At 43.8% G+C, this 20,684-nt stretch overlaps 1 protein-coding gene across 1 annotated transcript in view; it reads right to left on the bottom strand.

Moving 5' to 3' along the window:
• Window positions 1-644: 644 nt before the first annotated feature.
• ZNF521 (zinc finger protein 521) overlaps window positions 645-20,684 on the bottom strand; it is a 282,046-nt gene continuing 262,006 nt past the window's right edge. The window contains exon 7 of the mRNA XM_065889774.1: window positions 645-1,495. Within this exon, the coding sequence (XP_065745846.1) occupies window positions 1,466-1,495 (30 nt within the window). The 3' untranslated portion in view covers window positions 645-1,465. The remainder of the gene's footprint in view (window positions 1,496-20,684) is intronic.

Below are 20,684 nucleotides of genomic sequence, written 5' to 3'. Positions count from 1 at the left end.
ATTAGGACTCAATGTACACATGGCTATTCTCTTCCCCCCCCACCAAAAAGCCTCTGAAATTCGAGTGCCTGTTCATTCACCATTTTGTGGCAAGCCATGGTGTGAGCAACCAGTGAGCAAACTCCCAGGCAGCACCCCGTGCCTGCGTGAAGGCCTATGACCAAGCCGTGTCACCTCTCTGGGCTGGGGGACTGAGGCCTGGAGGTGGCTGATGTGAAGATCACACCGAGAGTCTGCGCTCTGTGCCAGTGCGAGGCTCACAGGCTCCCCGCTCTGTGCTTTGTCTTCTGAATGAACAAAGCTGCTTCTTAAGTACACATAAGCCAAACTGCCTCTCAAATTGCAGCCATCTACTTTGAGTTCAGATTTGCACAGCACGACATGAATTGGGCTGCAAATTATGCAGAAAACAGCCATCACATCCATCTGTGATGTCAAAATCCTCCAGTACAATGTGACCTGGTAGGATCTGCAAGAGGAAGAAGTACATCGGTTCTGATTCCTTCCCTATGCGATGTGATGAATCTCCTCCCAGCTGCTTTTGGCCCAGCGTGGAAAGCTTAAATATGATTGAGGTTATGCCTGGGATATTCTCAAGAGCAGAACTCATTTCTAAGGGTGCGGGCAATTAGATTTTTTTAATGGCAGAGTAACTAGAAAAAGAAAACACACAAATACACTCATACCTAATGGTAAACTGAATTTATTTCCTCTTGGAAAACAATTCCAGTAATCTCCAGGTTCAGACCGCAGAGTAAACATTAATAACAGTAACATACAGGTTAGTTCAACTGATTCAAGAATTTGGCTGTGTGAAATCATTAAGGAAAACCTTGAACACTCAAAGCTTCAAATGTATCCAGGAAAAAAAAAAAATTCTTGGACAGTCTACATAACAACTATTGCATATATAGTGATGCTACCTGTCACATTGCAAGGCTTACAAATATATATACGGGCCTTATCCAGCTGTGGGGTTCTGTGAGAACATCTCTTCATGGTTTGCAAGGATCTTCAGCAATAAAAAATAGTCTTGGGTTTAACTGTTGATCTACCAAAAGAGAAATTCTAGGCTTAAGTGTTAAGAAAAGGAAGTCCAAACATAGTCTCCTGTGTAACAGGGTTGTTTTAATCTGTCTTCCTTGAAAATACTTTCTCTTAAGCCATTTTGCTCACATTTTAAAAAAAAATCTTGCCTGAATAGGGCCCAAGTCCACTTGTCTTTATAAGACCATTTTAGTATCAGACGACATAATACATGTGAGACACTTTATATACAGGGGGTCTATCCGGTGCTCAAAAGTTCAAACACATGAACATCCAACAGTTTTGATAATACAAGTTTTATGGTACAATACAATGTTTCTGAATAATATACATTAACAATGAAAGTTTCGTGCAAAGAGTAAAATATGTTCCCTTTTTGTGCCACAAAAGTCATTCTCCTTGAGAGACCGTGCTTGCACTAACTGCTGTGTTGGGTCATCGTATGATTCTGTAATGAAAGAGGGGGAAAAAAAAAAAAAACCTTAAGTGATTGTATTTTCATCAAACCAAGTATCTATAAATGCTGATTGATTTATAATGACCTAAATACTGTATTTCTGCACCCAGATGAATCGGTGCTCATGGGACCGGCTCCTCCCCTCCCCCAGTGGGAGCCAGGATGGAAGGGCGGGGCCAGGGGTCTCCCCTTTCTCTGCCTCTGTTTTGCTTCCCCGGAGACCGCCGCCCTACCTTCCACCATCTCTTCTTATCAGGATACGACCGTCTTTTCAAATGCCTGGGTAGCACTATTTTAACAGTTATATTTATCTGCGCATCATTTCCATTCATTACAGATGCTTTTGTTCTACTCACTCTTAGAAGGTGAACGTCTTAACAGCAGAGGCTCTATCTGTCCCTGAATATAGACTTTACGGGCAAGAACAGCCTGGCCAACTGACAGAGAGGACAGGAAGCTTCTCCAGTTCCTCTCCTTGGGGTGGGCTTGGTGCTGGGTCCCATCCTGGCGCAGGAGCAGATCACAGCAGCCTGCAACCTCCCCCGTCCCCAGCGGGTGCAGTCCTTGTTGTATTCTGGTGGCCTCCTCTCCATCCACACAGCATGTCCCCTTTCTGAGCCAACATCCCGGTTCCAAATTGTGAGCCGGCAACTGGGATTCCTGGGTAACTTATAACTACAAGCCAGGCCCTGGGGGTGAACACTGGGCTCCAGACCTTGGGCCTGTGGCCTGCACGGGGGATGGTCACAGGTCCACGGGACTTTCATTTGGAGCAAACGCCTGGAGATGGCCTGATGTGCACCTTCCCTCCGCTGTGCCTCCCCTGAGCGTCGTTCTCCCACCTCTCCCAGTCGACCCCCTTCCCCATCCCTTCTGATCAGAACCTTGCGGTCTACCACAAAATACTACCACTTCATGCCCATCCCGTCTAAAACTGCTTTCCCCCTTCTCTGATTTCCCACTGTGCTTTATGCTGCTTATATTGTATGCATCCGGGGTCTTGTGGTTATCTGCAATTTCGGCTCTCTCCCTGTGTCTGTAATTTTGGTCTTCATTCACTTATTCATTCCTTCACAAGCATCTCTTGAATCCTGGTATCACCACCAGGCGTAGCCCCCAGGATTGCAGCACTCAGCAAAGCGGGTCTGGCTAATTGAACGACTGACAAGCTAGGCAAGGGCCACTGGCGGGAGAAGGATGGACCCTGCCTTCACATCTTTAGAGTGTTCACAGTCCCAAGAAAGTCACGTGGGCACATGATGGTAAAGCAACCTGGTGGGATTATATTAGAAATGACCGTAGGAGTATCACGCACGCCTAACCCTGCCTGGCCTTTGGGGAAGGCTTTGCAGTGGACGTAACTCGTGACATTTTAGTTGAGGTGGAATAATATGAATGAAGAGGCATTTGGGATGCAGGGCGGGCATTCCAGGCCAAAGACCCGTGTGGGTAAAGGCAAAGAAGAATATGCAAGGTATGTTCGTGGACCTGCAACTCGTTCAGTTTGGTTGGAATCTTCTCAAGTGTCCAGAACCAAGCATGCTGATGAGAAATAAAGATAGATAGATAGAAGTTTGTGGGCAGATTATGAAGAGCCCTCTGTACCTGGCTAAGGAGTTCAGGCTTTGTCTTGCAGGGAAAGAGGAGCTATGGAAAGTTTGCAACAGAGGGCTTTGTCTCAGAGATCTTTGTTATCTTTTCATCCCCCACCAAACTAGCAAAATGCCTGCCCGATGAGTAAAGGATGCAGGCCCAGAGGCTTGGGCTGCTCAGGGTTGCCCAACTGGGGCTAAGAGCACCAATGAAGGAGACATGAGTCTTGTGAAAAGGACCCAGGTCTTCCGTTCCCTATTTCAAACTAAGCCCATTTTGTAAGAAGATTGACAGCAAATAATGAGGATGTTATTTCACTCAGCCTTATTTAAAGCATACCATTTTTATTAATTCAGTAAAAGACAAGCTGGATTTTAAATTTTTCTTTAGTAGTACTCGCCTAAAAGTACATACAGAAGCAGACCGGTTTTATGCCAACCCTTTTTTTCTTTCTATTGATTGATTCTAAATAGATACTTTTGCAAATTATTTTTCACCAACACGTAGACATAAAGGGTAATCAAAATACTGATGAGACTAAGAAACATTGCTCTCCCCTTAAATACCAACATAATTATGATCAAAGAGGTTATAAACAGTAAAAAAAGTTCAATTACTCAAAATGCACTGTCTAAAATTTTTCATGCATTTTCCTATCTCAAAGAATCAAGCCTGATCTTACAGAAAGGTGCTTTTTTTTAATTTAAAAAATTAAGAAAATAAATACAAGAATCTATGACAATAGTTATCTAAATGGTAGAACGTTGACAGGAGGATGTGTGATTACTTTTTATCATAAAGTAAAAAACAGAAATCAGTTTAATAACATTATTTAAAAATATTTAAGCGCTTACTATAGACATTCCACATTCAATCGACTTTTAGTTGTTAATAAAGGAAGCTATACTGCAATCGATCCTGTGTTCTTCTATGTGCCTATATTAAGATACTGCAGAACAAAAACCTAACACAAGTTGGCCATAATAGTTGGCAACAGTTGTTTCTTGGATGCTTTCATCCTAAACCAAAGCCATACAAGTCTCTTCGGAGCTGCAAAGAAATGAACAAATACACATGAATCACTTATTGCAACAGATTGAAGTTGCTACTATAAAGGATGTATGCTTTGCATATTAAGAGAAAAGAATATATATCAATCATTTGAGAGAAGGACAAGGGTTTGGCTTGCAAAATTCAAGATTCAACAAAACTGAAGAGCTGTAATACAAATCACGTATAAATGGGAAATCTGGCATGAAACATGGTAAAGGCAGAAAGTTCTCTCGGTGTAGAGATACCTGCATACCATTGAGATCACTTTTTGTCCTTCTTTTTCTTTTTTTCTCCAGATCAGCTGAGGGTGAGGTCAGGCCTCCCAGTCCTGGCTCACCATTGTCTGTGATTCTCAAGGTGGCAATTGGGCATATTTGCATTGAAAACAAAACAAACAGGTGATTCTGATCCAGTCCTCACGGGCTTGTCCTCAGCACTTCTGAGGATCTTTGGGATGTGACTGTTTCCCTCCTCCGCGCAGTACGTGGAGTCACTGAAAGTACAGGCGGCCGGACCTCGCCTTCTGGAGGGAGGGGTGTCTGAGCTGCATGGGTCACTGGCTTGGTTTTTAGGGGCTGGAGAGAAAGATGAGGAGTGTTTGTCTCCAGACTTCACTGAAGGTCCAAGGATAAGAGAAACAAGAAGTTGCTTCATGGGAGCCTTCCTCCTATTTGGTGTGTTTTTAAAATCACAGACAGAAAGGGAGACAAGAAGCGAGTGGGAAAGATGAAAAGTAGACCAGAGACGCGCTAAGCCCAAGGAGAGGGGAGGTGCCTGCCCTATCTCCTCCCCACACCCCGCCACACCACAGAGCCCTTCCTGAGCCCCTGCAGCACAGACGGGGATGTGCAGGGCGAGAAAAGGCTGCCAAGGCCACGCGCAAGCAGCCTTCTCCTATACGAGTTTTCTGTTCTTTGGGTCTGGAGGAAACCACTACGCTAGAACAAAGCAGTGGGTAATCTCACCAGTTTTACACAGCAATTCACAGTACCCAAGGTACTTTAATGCAATGACAGGTTATGAGAAAAAATATCTGTTCCAGTGAAGGGAAAGTGTTTTACATAATCGAGGAGAACATCAGTGCAACATCGACGCGGGCTGGGGGGGTGATGACAGAAAAGGAAGTTGTAAGAGAAGAAAACTTCTGTAATCCCACAGAGAGCCATATTCTACTCTGCAAAAAGCCATCTCTTGGAGACCCCATGTCTAAGTAACTGAAAATTGAAAACCATTAATCCCAGTTATGAACAGTTGTTTTACACGAGGGGGGTTTGTGTTTAAAAAAAAAAAATCAAATTCACAACACACCTTAAAGCTTAAAAGACGATCCATCTAGGTATGATACTTTAATAGCCAGGTTTAAAAAAAAAACAACAACAAAAACACTCTTTACTGTAAAGGGCCCCCATTTAGAAGGAGTTTGTTCTATCTATTTTTCTCTAAAATGTGAAATTAAACTTAGAAAGCTAAAAAACAGATGAGGACCTTAAAAATTCCCTTCTAGCACTATGAATTTCTTTTAAAATATGAGATGCCTTTCATTTTACAAGACTGGAATTCTCATTTTGGGCTTGGCACGCTAACACATGATTAATTCAGCCTCCTCCTTTCAGAGGGCTGACCACATTTACTGGTCAAACGGTTTAATCCTATTTAAAATGCAATCCAAGCAAAATATTTTTAAATTAAAAACAAAACAAAACAAAAACCCACCATCCCCTGTAACTGTTCACCTTGGCCAAACTATCCCATTTTCCTGTGATCTTGATGTGAATTTGAATATCTGTACCTATAACAAAGATGAAGTTAAGCTCTGGAGGAAAGCCAGGGGGAATCTACCTTCCCAGGGTAGAAAAATTAAGTCCCTAGCCCCAAAAGTGGTACCACAGATTGCCCTCGCTTGTCCAATATTTTGACAGACCACGTCTCGTTGTCTGTGCTTTGTAGCCCTCTGTTGGCATCGGCAAAATGTTACATAGCAGTGATAATAAAAATAAAAACTGTCAGAATGGAAGTTTTGTGGATTCAAAGATGTTAATCATTTTTACCATGAGTTGTATATTTATAGCCTTTTGTCTCAAATTCTGACAAGCTTTTAAAACTAAGAAAAAGAGACAGCATGCTATTTTAAAAAGGAATGAAAAAAAAATATAACAAGCTTTCCACTAATTCACCATGCCATTAGAATCCCGAATTTAAACTGCAGTTGTATTCAATTTAAATGAGATGTTTTCCAACCAGAAGAAATAGTAGGCAATTGTGGCTTTGCAACAATGCAAGGCGGGAAGAAATAAAAGACATAGAAGGATTAAATGTGGCTGTTCCTTTCAACAGATGGTGACAGCACCATGACAGCATGTTGTTTTTTCTTTAGTTGAAGAACGCACACATCCGTAATCAATCATCACTGATTAACTAATTATATTACCCTTCCTTTTATCACGAGAGCTGGACCTTTATCTGTAAGCACTGTGGATAGTCTGTATGCTTTCATTTTTCTAGAAGCATATCCCAGTACACATACGGTCGTGCAGTTACAGGCTGCAAACAGAATTCTACATTATCGTCCACCTTTAAGCACTACTGCTTTTTATTTTTTTAATTTTTTATTTATTTTTTTAAACAAAAGCAATTGGTTTCCAACAGCCTGGATAATAAGTCTTTTGACCTGCATTCTTCTTTGACCCATTAAGGTCACCCTGTGCTCGGGCATATAGCTGACTTAGGAAATGCCTGCGAGTCCTACATTTTATCTCCTGCCCACTCAAAATAAAGCTTTCTTTAAATGTGTCTGCACGGGTCCCTGAAGGCCAAAGAGGCATCCCTGTAGCGGGCAGTGGAGGGACAGAAGCTTCTGCCTTTATTAATGAATGCAGACCATTATGAGTCTGGCTGGCTCCTTCCCTGTTCCCAGAAGCATATACTGTACGTGACTTAAAATGCTAGAATATTGACACAAAGCGAGCCGGGCACCCCTAAGGAAAATTACTCCTTGGATATAATGTAGGCTCGTAACAGCTATTAGAGTACAAAATAAAACCCTCCGGGATCAAACTGACATATACCGCATTCTACCTAGTCCTCAAACATTAGAAGAATTTCTTTGTGAAGGCACTCTCAAGGACAGCATTAAACTGACTTTTGTAGCAAATCTGCAGCAGCTTTTTGGCTTAGAGCTTTTAGTACTAAATCTCTGGTTTGAATCAATATAAGTACTATATCTTCTACATTAATCAATACATTTGGTTCAATACATGTTCTATTAAATTATACTTTCTAATCAAGATTTTTACATTTCCACCCTCTCTCTGTTTTTCATTCCCAAGTTCTTTTGCTAGTAAAACAGCTTTAGGAGTGTATCTAGCTAATGGAGAGAGGATACTGGGTGATCTCCCCCATAGGTTAGAGAAAAAAATACAATGGCGAAGAGTAGCCTTTGTCTTGATAAGGTTAACAGGATGTGAAGGCAATAAATTAACATTTTCAGAGTCCACATGACTATCGAAGTACTCATAGTTTTAAATTAATTAAAAGTGAATTGCTTCAGCTTTGGAAGTACTGTTAGAATGTTCTAAAAATCACCCAAATCATCCAAAATACCAATTAGACCCCATTTTACCACCCCAAAGTTTCCATTGTCTACAAATTATATACTTCTTAGCTGGAGAAGTTTGGGGTAATTGTGTTTTCATGGGCCCTACCTGGCAAACGTCAGGAACATGTATGTGGGTATGTGCATTTTGGTGAGATATATTTTAATGAACGTTCTTCAAAGACAAATGTATAGTATTTCCCAAAGTGCTCTGACAGTCTAAAAAACATATTCATATGATGGATGTTCATGACCAGGGTGGTTGACTCACAATTTTTACTTTGGCAGGATTCACTAAAATGAGGTTCTACACTTTTATTTTGATAAACAACAATGGGATTTCCCAAACCGTCTGTCATGATATGCTTTTGCCCCTCTCTTTAATGCCAGGAATGTTGCATTTATGATCATGTTTGCGCTGACAGAATTTCCCTTTTTATTTTTTCATATGGTAATGTCATCACTATGAACTTAGAGAGACACTGATGCATTTTCTTTTGACATTTAACAGTTCACATGGGCTTGGCCTGACATCTCAAAGCATTTTCTGGATGACACTAAGCTACATTAAAGCAAAAGGTGAAATGGTATCATCAGAAGTGATCGGAAAAATACACGATATTAAGGAAAAGGACTATTAGGTTATTTAGTTTGTCCCCTTGTTGGACAAAAATTGTTTTATAAAGTTCACACTCTAGGCTAGTTTTAAATGCTTTTGGCAATGAAGCTTCTATCACACCTCCCATAGGAAATGATTTCACATTCTAATAAACCTCACTGAAGGACTTTTTTGGTATTTGCTGTTCTTTGGACATTCATGCTAGAAAAGGTTGGGCTGAGATAACTCTGAAGCATGTGGACACTGGCATGTTTATGAGTTTATGTTCAGAAGGCTTGACCATGTATCTGTAGTATAAAGTTCTTCTATGTCACCCAGAGAGACCAAAAACACAATCCAGTAAGCTATTTCTTAGTCATTATACAAAATATGTCATTCAACTGCTTTGTTCTAGAGAGAGATGCCTACAAATTAAATAGATTCTAAAAGGCCAGTGGGACCAAGTTTCCCAACCTCAGCAGTACTGGAATGTCGAGGGGGACTAGTCTTTGCTCTAGGGGTCTGCCCTGTGCCCAGTAGGATGTTAGCAGCATCCCTGGCCTCTGTCAACAACATGCCAGGGGCACCTTCCCAGTCGTGACAGCCAGAAATCTCTAGACCTTGCCACATAGCCCCTGGGGGAAAAATCATCCCCAGTTGAGGACCACTGCTTCCAGTGTTTTGAAAACACATTAAGCTTGCCGCACCTGCTTGAGGATGTGACCTAGTCTTCAGTCTCAGAGCTATCTCCCCCCTCCCGCCCCCGTCAAATTACAAAAAAAAAAAAAAAAAGGGACAGCAAGAGGGACACATATATGCCACATGGAACTATGGCATGGCATTTAAAAATACGGTCAATGGTGAGAATGGGCATTTGCTGAGAAATCAGGGAAAGGATTCTTGGAGATATATAATGGCATTGCTTGTATAAATAATCATCTCTCAAAAAATGTCCACTCATTCAGCAGTTTACTAAGACCTTCCATGTACCATCAATGAACAAAGGTGGTACATTTTAGTGGCACTTAATCAGTGCTGCTTTAGAAATATTTACAATCTAATAAAGTATAAAGGGACCCAAATATTAAAATCTGGAAATTACTATTTAGGCTATGGAAACCACTCCCTACTCTGAACGAAATGCAAAGCCATCATCCCTCATTTGCTGGTCGAGCCAACACCACCTGTAAGTGATACTTCAGAATAAAAAAGAAATGGTTTCAGAGCTGGGAGAGTTCTAGCAGCATCTGTTCCAACATCTCATTTTATAGGTGAGGAAATTAAGTCCCAGAGAGTTTAAGCCAACTTTCAAGGTCTTATAGCCACTGCAGCGGCCGAGCTGGCTTGTGGGAAGAAGCCGTTGTTGGGCGGTGCAGGTCGCTATGTTCTCATCCCCGGGCTGGGCTGGCTGCAGAGACTACAGCTGCTCACCGTCAGGGCACTCACCAGGGACAGGAGGACAGGGTGCCATGGGCCACAGAGAAAGGGCGCCTCACCTCCTGGGCTTAGTTCTCAGAGGAGTCACACTTGCCCGGTGCTGGAGTGGGAGGTTAGAAGAGAGTGGCGGGCTCCAGGGGGAGAGACCAAGCAGGAGCCAGGCTGAGAGTGGCCGAGGGCAGGGTACTGGTCCCTGTGGGGCTGAAGATCCATGCGGCTGGGCAGGGGGGTAGGGGTCACTTCAAACAGAGTCTGTTTTCACCACAGGTGCTCTTTTTTTTTTACAACAGCAAACCAAGCTGGGAAAGCCAATGGTGGTGAACAATATCTTGAGAATACCTACCTAAAGCAGCCTAGCCTTAGTCTAATGTGAGTCTTCATAAGCCTAAGCAAAGACTAATTTTTAAAGGAATGCCATGTCCAAATTGCTAATGTAGAGCAATTTTTAGTATTTTGACAATTAAACACTTCAGAGAAATAAAACAAGCCACGCTGGTCCACCAGCTTCAAAAGGACAAATACTGATGATGGGTCATACATGACAATGTGAACTTTGTAACCATTTCATTTCTCATTACGAGCTTAAAAATGGTAGTAAAGGGGATTCCCTAGTGGCCCAGTGGTTAGGACTCTGCTTTCACTGCCAAGGGTGCAGGTTCGATCCCTGGTTGGGGAACTAAAATCCTGCAAGCCACACAGCGTGGCCCAAAATTTAAATTAATTAATTAATTAAAAATAAATAAATTAAATACATGAAAAGAAATGGTAGTAAAATTTCAGTTGCTACCTGACCCCTATCTGTTTTGCATACGGGACAGGCTTGAAATTTCCCTCTTTTGAACTGATAGGAGCATGCACTATCCACTAAATTGAGGAAAAAGAAAAAAAAAAAGGTGCTGAATTAGAAGAATAGGTTAAAAAGAGCAAAATAGCCACTGGGAAATACATTAAAAGCACAAAGTTTATTTTTAAAAGAGAATAATGAGTTGAGCTACCTGTTTACACGCATGGAGGCAACGGAAAATTTAAATCAAACTGCAGAGAGCCAGCGAAAATGAAAGAGAGGCCAGAGCTTAAAGATTCTGCTCAGATTCTAGAATTGCAGGATCCAGCGCATTGTGGGACAGAAGGCTTTGATAGGCAATACAGTCTAATAAGATATTCAGGGATTAAGTCAGTGCTTCACAGACAGATGTGTCCATGTGCCAGTTGTTGCTAGGCTTTAATTTTTCCCCCTGTAATGTTTAATTTATCACACTGGTGCTTTCTAAACTAGAACACCTGTAAACCAGGTTAAGAATGACCTCCTTCCAATTTTACATCCGTGAACAGTGCCCCTTCTTCGTGCTCTAATTGTAGATACCTTAAAGATAAATCTGTGGAATGAAGGAAAAAGAAGGCTTGGCTGACACTGAGATGTGTTCATCTTGGGTGAATGCAAATTTCCTCTCTGCCTGGCTCTGGGTGTACACACTGACTCGTGATGCTCAAGTCATATTCAAGCCCCCCGCCCCACCCCAAGTCAAACACAATTAAACAAACTTCTGCTAAATATTTAGCAGCCTCTGTAGTAATTAGCAGCAAATAATGGGAGCTTAAATTGATAATTGCTCAGAACTGTCCTCTTGCAAACATTACACATTTCCTGCTCCTCCCTTTTCTCTTAGACTTTGAATCCCAGAAGGTTTTTTGTAAAGGATTTAGTTAGTGAAATTACCCATCGTCACATTACTTGGCCCAAGATCTTGTAGTCAAGTTAGGTTGTCTGACCATCAGCAGCAAGATTCCGCCTGCATGACTTACTTCACGTCTGTTTTTGAAATCCATTGAAAGTTATGTACCTGAAAGCTGTTGGAACAGGGCATTGATGTAAAAACTGACTGGCAGGCTTAGGATTTAAACTCTGTCCGCCAGACTCAAAAGGTCATCTGATTAGAATGGGAGAAGCACAAGGCACAGTAATTTATATTCAAAGGGTAACCTTTCTAGGGAGGGGGAGGAAGCACGAACTCTTGCTGCTTTTCCACTTGATATGGACAAGGATTCCCTTCAACCAATTCCCAATAATTATGAAGAATAGTTTATTGAACTTGGGCAAAGAGCAAAAGAAACGCCACTTCCTTGTAGTGTATTATTTCTTTTAGTAAAAACACTGCCACACTCTCTAGGAGGTAAACTCACAGTAAGAGTAAGTCAACATGTTATAAATCACGAAGAATAACAGAAAACAACCTTTCCCCATCACAGGCAACAGAATGCTTGTCTACTAGGGCATTTGCTTTAGTAAATATACATACAAAGAATAGAACTGTGAAAAGACGATGTGTTGGTTTCCAAAATTTCCATAATGAAACTGCAGAAGGATGAGTGTGTGTGCACATGTGCGTACACTGGTGCCTATGCTGGATGCTGGCATGAGTGTGTGCTGTGGAGCCGGGAGAGAGGTACATTCCTGCATGGGTTCTACAGGTAAAATCCCTGGTGTTTGCCTTTGATCTTTGGGTCCCCCAGGGCTCATATTCCTGCATGGAGAATGCAATTAGAAGGAGCCCCAAGTAGGCCTTGCTTTAAATTCTAAGAAAGTCCTTTTAAAATGCGAATATTTCACAAGCCCAATTCCATTTGGGTGTCTCTCACTTTCAATTAAAAAAAAAAAGAATCCTGGTTTGGAGAGAAGAGAAATAATTCTGTACTTAAGTTTGGTGCTTTCTTCCTGGCTTGCTCTCTTTCCTTTCCCTCCCCCTTGCATGTTTTGTGTCCTGCAGAAAGCTTCAAGCCCATTTCTTTAATAATGTCCTGCCTCGCGTCCCCTGAAATCACCCGTCTGTTAGCCAGTGCACACAGGCAGGAAGAGAGGGAATCAGGAATGCCAAGTGCATCCCTTATTCTACATGGAACCTTGTTGGGTCTTAACATACACTTGGATTCCCTCTTGTGCCTCATCTCTTCTTGTCCCACAAGCTTTCAGGTCTTAAAATGGCAGAGCTGGCCAAGAAGAGCCTTTATTCGCTTCATAAACCCACACGTTAAACTCCCGTTCTCTTCCCATTTCCTGGGCATCTTTTCTGACGCTGCTTCTCGGTCTCTGTGGAACAGTCTTCTCACCCCTCATGGTGCACTGAGCTTCTAGAAAGACAGCCCTTGAGTTCCCCCCCCACCCCGACAAAGCTGTAGCTATGGTGACAGTAATCTATAACCCTCACATCCTTAGATAATTTGCTGCTCCAAGTTAATTTTAATTCATTACAATAAAGCAATATAATTAAAAAAATAACTCCTTAAAGTGAAGTATTTAACATGATCCTGGAAAGGAAGACGGCTTCCGCTAACAGAGGCCCAGGCAGCAGGCATGGTGTACGCTCGCTCTCCCGTGCAAATTCAAAGGTGAGCTGTAAACAAGCCCACGCACCAACGCCGCTGCCGGGCAGAAAGGACTGGGCGGCAGGAGGCCTCTTTCTAATCAGTCCTCAAAGGAACCTGCCACACAGAAGTGGCACTTATTCTAATTTAAAGCCCTCATGCTTGCTTCAGTGTTGCAAAATTTATAAAAGAATAACTTCATTAAACCGCCTGGCACTTGAAACACAAATGCAAACCAGCCACAACATAGAAGGAGCTGGCCAAGAGGAAGAGAAATATTCCCAGAGTTGTTAATTCAGATATTCAAATCCAGTCTGCATTTGGGCGCTTCTCCTTCTGAGGATGGGTTTGCCCTGGAACTTTCCTCCACCAAGGATTTCTGTGCCATGGTCCTTTACTTCTATCCTGAGGGCCAGCTGCCCCTGTTAAGTCTGCTTAATGACACTTAAAATCATCCAAAGTGGTTCGGCAAGGCACGCCCCTTGCTGAAATACATCTGGCAGTACCTAAACGAATGCTATTCAGTGCTCCTTTCCTGGTCTGCAGAAAAGATTGATTCTGAACGTGCCACGATTACAGTCCCCATTTACTTGGGTGTATATTTCAGACTCACCTAAGTTGTTGAAAAACTAATGCAAAAACATTTTTTCTCCTTACCCTCGGTCCTCCAGAAAGCCAGCAATAATAAGGGTTAAGTGGAAACATTCTGCTGAGTTCATGCACGGCAATGGAGAAAAGTGACTGTCACATCCTAAAACACACACTTTTAAAGAAAATTCTTTTTCTCCCCTGAATCAAAGAAATGCTACAATAAAAGAACTTCAGGCTAGATTCCTAAGCTACAATGCAGTTTGTGTCAGAACACACATCATTTCATGCTGAACTGTCGGCATTTCTCCAAATCATTTTTTTTTTTTTTTGGATGCAATGAAAAGACAAACCTAGAAGCCTGTATAAAACCTCCAAGCCCCTGTGCAAGTATGCATCACACACAAATTGGTCTCTGCATTGAGAGCCTGGGGTCCCAATGATGAAGAACTCCTTTCCTGTTCAGTGTTTCTCATCACCCAGGTCCAAACGTGTGCTAAGATTTTGCTTCAAAGAGAAGAGAGCAGGCAATTACAAAGCTTGCAAATGGTAATCCATGGATGGATAAGAGGTAATGACCTTAGGGTGAAATCTCTTAAGGCGGATTTCTCCAAGGCGAATACCAGAAGACTGTTTATCCCAGCTGTCCTTCAGAACTGAGGAGGCGTTCTTGCTTTTGGTAAGAAGAGAGACCTATTATAGGATATTCATGCCGGGCTGACTGGAGGACAGACTGACACAGTAGATGTGAACGTTAAAGTTATCACCACAAAAATGCAGCATGTTGTGTTTTGTATTATTCCTATTCCTCGGATAAACAAATACTGAAATTGACTCTCCATCATCTTTATAAATTTGTTTCACAGTGCTGAAGGCTCTTTTACATTCACATCATGCGATATGTTGGAGAAGGTAAGCTTGTATTATTTTTCCACTCCATGAATAAAACAGGGCTAATCAGATGGAATGAATGAGCTAATTCAATTACAGGCAGCCTTTATTATACACTAAAATATGGATTATTGATCTTGTGGAGTTGGCAACGCAGGATGCAAATTCAGTGAGCAAAACCTGCACATTTGAGTTTGGCTGTTTTTAACTCATGCTCAAGTCTGCTGGAACTGTTCTCGCTTTGGAAAAAACCACCAAAAGAAAACAAGCCTAACTACTTAAACCCAGGGCTTCACAAGGGACCAGATGAAAGGTTAAGTCAGAGGGCTGGCCTGGGAGCCTGAGCAGGTCCCGGAGTGGGAGTGCGGATGTAAGCTCTGTCACAGTCCGGAGGGAGGAGACGTGGGCCGGCTCTTTGGGCCCATCTGTGCAAAACTTATTTGGGAGACTGAAATGTACTTCACAGGCATCTTGCTACAGATGCAATCAAGTCGTGTAGGAAGCAAGAACGCCTTGTGGCGGCCCTGCACTTGTGAGACGGGCTTGTTTGTTTGCAATGCAACGCTGCACCGTCCTAGCAAACTCCTTTTGTCTTTCATCTTTGAAAAAAAAAAAAATGCAGTAGCCAACCCTCGTTCGAAAGAAGGCAGCTCTGAATATGAGGTCACGTGGGAGGAAAGCCTACGGCAGCAAACACTAAAGGGAAAAAAGAAGGTGAGCTCTGATATCAATGTCTATTGATAACACCTCTGTTGTGCCTTCCCATTTCCCTTATAAACCTGCCCTGAGACTCTATGGCCTGCTGGGTGCTATTTGTGCTCCGCTCCGGAGCACAGACCAGACTGGCTCCTGGATTCCTTGTAAACTTCTCCCAGCTTCTCCTTCCCAGCGCCAACGCTCCCTCTTTTGACCGGGTTCACATCCTCTCTACCTCTTTATGGGCCACAGCTGAGTGCCCCCCACATGGCAACACAGACGAAAATATGCTCTTTTCTCCTCTGTTTTTAAAGACAGCCCAGAAACGGGTTCTGTGTTTTGGTAGGCATCCCTCCAAAGCATAGGTAAGTGTACATGTGGCCTGTTTTCGAAAAAGCTTCCAATGAAAGGGAGGAAGGAGGGATGCCTAGCAATACTGCACAAAGTTGCAGACTGTTCGGCTACAGTCCAGAAAATGAGTCCAATTTTTCATTCTGTCATTATAAATATTTCATTGCAAATGGTGCTGATTTTCTGCAACTGTGGTTAAGCGAAGGGCCTCTGTGTGGATATTTAAGAAAAGAAAAAAGGAGGAAGACAACGAGGAAGAAGGGAGGGGGAATGAAAGGTTAGCAACCAATTAATTTCTTACTTTCAATGTAAAAGATTCTGGGAGAAATTCAACAGTGATGTAGTGTGTGACTCAAAGAAGAAGAAAAAAAACATTTACTCTGCTCTTCTTCTGACAGTTTCTCATAAAATATCTGCAGTCCATCTATCTTTTAGTACTCCAGGCTCCTCGGGAGAGCAGAAAATGGTGGTTTAAAGCTCTCTTCAGTGCCAGTCTGCGGGAGATTGCTTTCCACAGGACTCCCGCTGATGGAGGCCTAGGGGAAGAGGCCCAGGAGTTATTCAATCAGCCCGAGACTCTGGGGCGGCTGGGGGTCCTTTGAGGGCTGATTAGAAAGCTGCCCTCCTGTTGCCTGCCTCGGAACAGAACGAAATGAGCAGCCTCTTGCTGAGCAGGTTCTGCAAGAAGGAATTTCACCTGTCATGGAGTTTGTCAGAATTGCAGGATTTATCTTGGTGCAAAATTAATAAAATACCAACCAAGATTTCAGGCTGACTACTCAGCTTTGTCATCTCCAAGTGATCTTTCACCCAAGAAAACCTGGACATTGAGTACAGCCATCCCTGCCCTACTTTTCCTTCGGAGGGTGAGCGAGATGACGGGACGGATACCAGCCAGACGTCAGGATGAGATTCTGAACCAATTACACACAAGGCTGAATTACAGTGTGGGTGCTACCGTCTTAGTGGGTGACCTCTCACTCACCACTGGAGCTCTGAAGGCTCTTTGGAATAAGCCCGAGTCTGACATAGAAAAAGGCCATGTCTGCAGTTTATAACACAGTAGTTTCCCTATGGCATCACATCTGTTAAATTCATATACTGGTGTCCCAGGCCTGGATTTGATTTATCTTATTCAAGGAGGACTAACAATGGACTCTGTTAAGAGCACATATTGTGAAACATTACACATTAATCTTGCTTCAGCCATGCTCGAGGAGGTGCAGGGTCATCTTTTGTTTGAACCCACACTGTCGTCCTGCCCCATCACCCTCTGGGCTCCCAGCAGAGTGGGGAGTGGGAAGAAGCGGGGAGGGGAGAAGGGAGGCAGGGGCACGAGGGGCTGGGACAGGGTGGGAACAAACCACTGCTGGCTCCAGGCCGCAGCGAGTTTGGGAGTTCGGCAACCTCTGCTCATTCCGCTTTAGAAGGTGGCTCACACCACACAGATGACCACTGCTATTTTAGGTGGTGTTCTGTAAAGCCCAGGGCTTGATCATTTTGAGCAGAGGCTTTAGGTAGCCCTGAGGCAACCAGCTCTGGTTCCCAGAGTGGGTAGCATCACATCACAGAGGGGCCAGTCTGTGGGGACTGGGTTGGTGCTCACGCCACCAGCTGGTCCAAGCCCCTGGATAGGGGGGGCAGACATTTCTCAGATTCGACTCCGGACTCTGAACTCTGGTTCAGAACAAGATTAACCTGAGTCATAATGTCCACCTTGTGTTGCATCCCTGGCCTCTCACCATGGACCACAGGTGCCTCGTACGAATCGGTGATCGGCAGGGCATCCTTGGCTCCCAGAGTCTGCGATTGGTGTAAGGCCATTGCTGCTTCCCTGCCCATTTTCTAAATGAGACGTTTAACAACACTGTACTGCGTTCCTTCCAGCTCTTCCCCTAGTTAAACGACAAGCCCGTTTTGGAGAGCCACTTTTACAAAGCAGTTAGTCGCCTGACAATATCAATACCAGGAGATCTCAGGAAAGAGTGAGTAACAGAGAGAGAGAGAGAGGAGTTGGGGGGGTGGCTTGCAAGCGAAGGCACAGATGGTGGGCGGGGATGCAGGGTGCTCACAGCAGGCTTCAGTGGAGATGCATTAACTCCACCGAGGGATGAGGGCTTCCCACCAGTACTGTCATGAATTATAACTGAGTATGGGGATGAGGTCTTAGTGCCCGGCTCACGGCACATAGACGGTTCTATTTTCCTGCACAATCACCTTTCACCCTTATAAACTCCAAGCACAGCTCAGCGTACTGCTGGTATTTGATAGTATCACGGTAGCCTTTTATTTGTCTAGAAGGCACACAAACTCAGCAGCTGTGCCCAGTGCTGTAAGTCAGATAATTATAAAATTAAGTTTTGGCCAAGTGAAAAAGGAAACCTTTTATGGGCGATTCGGGTTTCCGGCGAGAGATGGTCTTCTGCCATCTGAGGGGCCGCATCAAAGCAAAAGGAGGGCACGAAAGAAAGATGCCAGCCTCCCAGACACGCTGGGTACAAGGGAAAAGCCTCCCCTTTGCAAACTTTGCCCTCCTCTTACGGGAAAGCGGTTCCTGCCCAGTGACCTCCCCCATACCCTCCCTCCCTCCCTCCCTCGATGAAGTTATCAATGAAGGAGGCCTGTTATTTTCGGCAGTTTAAAATTTCACCACTTTTAAAGGACTCGTTTACCCTGCCTCTCACTCCCGTTTAAAGCTTCGGAGTTGCTGTTCTAGATGACAGCACCGCGAGCACCACTTTTAAGCACTATTCATCTCACCCGCCACATCTCAGGCTTTCACAGAACACTGCTCTCTCCCCAATGAGGGGAACTCACTCCTTCATAGCTGCGGGGCAGAGCCTGTTACGAGCTGTAGATTCACTGCAAATATAACAATAAAGGATACAAATGTGAATTCCTCTGAAAATACACTCATGGCTCTGAAACCGCCTGGCCTTAGCAAACTCAGTGAAGAACAACCTATCAATCTTTCTCCAAACGTGCAGCAACGGCTCACTTCATGCGGCTGGCCAACGGATTGCCACATCGACGGGTCAGAGGATGCTGGAGTGGATCCTTTGCCCATTTCAGGGGATTGAGCGTTGAAGCCCATGACTACCTCCTCTCTAACTGCCACAGCAGGTGGTTATGGAAGTGGTGTTTTCCAAGAGTCCGATCGAAGTTTGTAAACACAAAGAGTCTATTCTTGGCATTGTGTCTCTGCTAATGTGAGGAGACTGATCCATGTGTAGAGCAAACATCATCTAAAACAGGAATACACGGGAGACTTCAACGTGCCTCCCTGGATTGCAGAATGTTCTAGAAATGTGGAGGTCCAGCTCTCGCCCAAGGATCTGCCTGCAAAGGTGCTGAGACAGAGTGCTGTCTTTGCAGGACGACTGTGCCCGCAGTTTCTCGCTCCTAACAGAGGCAGATCTTCCGGTGCTGTGGCAGCAGGCTGTCTTGGTGACACAGGAGCCGGCAGGGCCAGCAGAGCCCAGCCAAAGCGGAATGTGGCAGAGGTGATGAACATTTCCGGGGGGTGGGGGAGGGGAGGGAGTTGCAGCAGTGGCCGCAGTGCTCTTCAGTACACACTAGCTGAATGCTCCATAAGGTCGCACTGATGGCAGTTCGGAGATGGCCATCTGTCGTCAACTCTGGGCCAGACAAAAAAATAATGTAATGGCAGATCGCTAACAACAGGGCTGTTGGAGAAGGGAATGAGTCCTAGAACGGGGAGGTGGTGTTCCATCTCTTAATAGCGAAAACCAGCCATCGATATGAACATTAAGGAATTAACGGACGGAGAATTTTTAAAACCTGAGCTGGGGCGCTGTAGAAGTGATTCAATGTAAATAACGTGGTTTCCGCTTAATGCAAATACCTCTGTTGCCCCTCCTTCGGTCCTATTACCCACTTGACTCTCGAAAATGTGACTGGTAGGACACATGGTGAAGCAGTGAGGGCCAAATCTAGAAAAAGGTGAGCACAGGTTGTGCCCCCAAGCATGCACACACGGATTAGGGATTTATTGGTACAAAACGGGTAATTGAAAACTCATTTACTCATGTAGTCCCAATGAGTTCATTGTGATAACCGTGCTTATCTTTCGGTATGCTTGCTTCATTTCTAAGTGCAGTTTTATTAAAAAGCAAAATAAAGCTACCTCATCTTTAGATGCATATGAATGCTATAAAATTTTAAACTCCCTTCTTTGCTCAAGAAAAAGGGCAGCTTTGATAGGTTTTTTACTACTGCTTACATGTTCGGAAGAGAGAAGGTGCAGGGAGGGAGGAAGGAGGGTGAGAGAGAGACTAACAGTCAAACTGAGGTGAGCCGTGCCCTATTTCTTTGTCCTATATGATTAAGTTTCTGCCTTCAGTGGTAAGGCCAATCAATCCTGATTGAATTAGCCAATATTAACAGCTGAAAGTGATCACAAGTAATGGTGAAAACATAGATCCAATCAATAAGTCAATGCAAACGATTCGGTTCCCGGAGATCCGATCAAATAAAAGAGATAGATCAATTTAACCACTGAGCAAATTAAGTGGAAGCTGCCGTAGCACCCGTTTACTTCAAAAGCCCCGAAGGCCCACAAAGCAGAGAAATGAGGCGGAGTAGAAGCGGACCAGTTCCAGAGCCACGTGTTCCCTTGATACAATTTATACTCCTGCAGCCCTCTGAGTCTGTACGATGCGTTTAAGGACTGCGAATTCAGCCCCAAGAACAGGAGATACACAGAGGTCCAGTGGATCGGTGGCCGTGGAGAACCAAGGTATGGGGCACAGACCACCTAGGAAGAGGCAGAAAGCACACCCCACCACATGACTGTCAATATGGAACCCGGCTATGGCAGGCCCAGACATGGTGATGGGCAAATCGTTCCAATCTGAGGGTCCCAAAGGGAGACCACATGGTAAGGGACAAGGCAGGACAGGGTTTGGAGTCTTACAGCTGGAGTGGGGATAATGAAAGGAATTTCAAGCTCTGTTTGTTAGAAATAAAAACAAAACAATTGAAAAATATAGAAAAGTTGT

The sequence above is a fragment of the Phocoena phocoena genome, chromosome 13 (assembly GCF_963924675.1).
Source record: "Phocoena phocoena chromosome 13, mPhoPho1.1, whole genome shotgun sequence".
NCBI classification, from domain to species: Eukaryota; Metazoa; Chordata; class Mammalia; order Artiodactyla; family Phocoenidae; genus Phocoena; species Phocoena phocoena.
The sequence above is the reverse complement of the archived record's forward strand: the minus strand, read 5'-3'. Positions and strand labels throughout refer to the sequence as shown.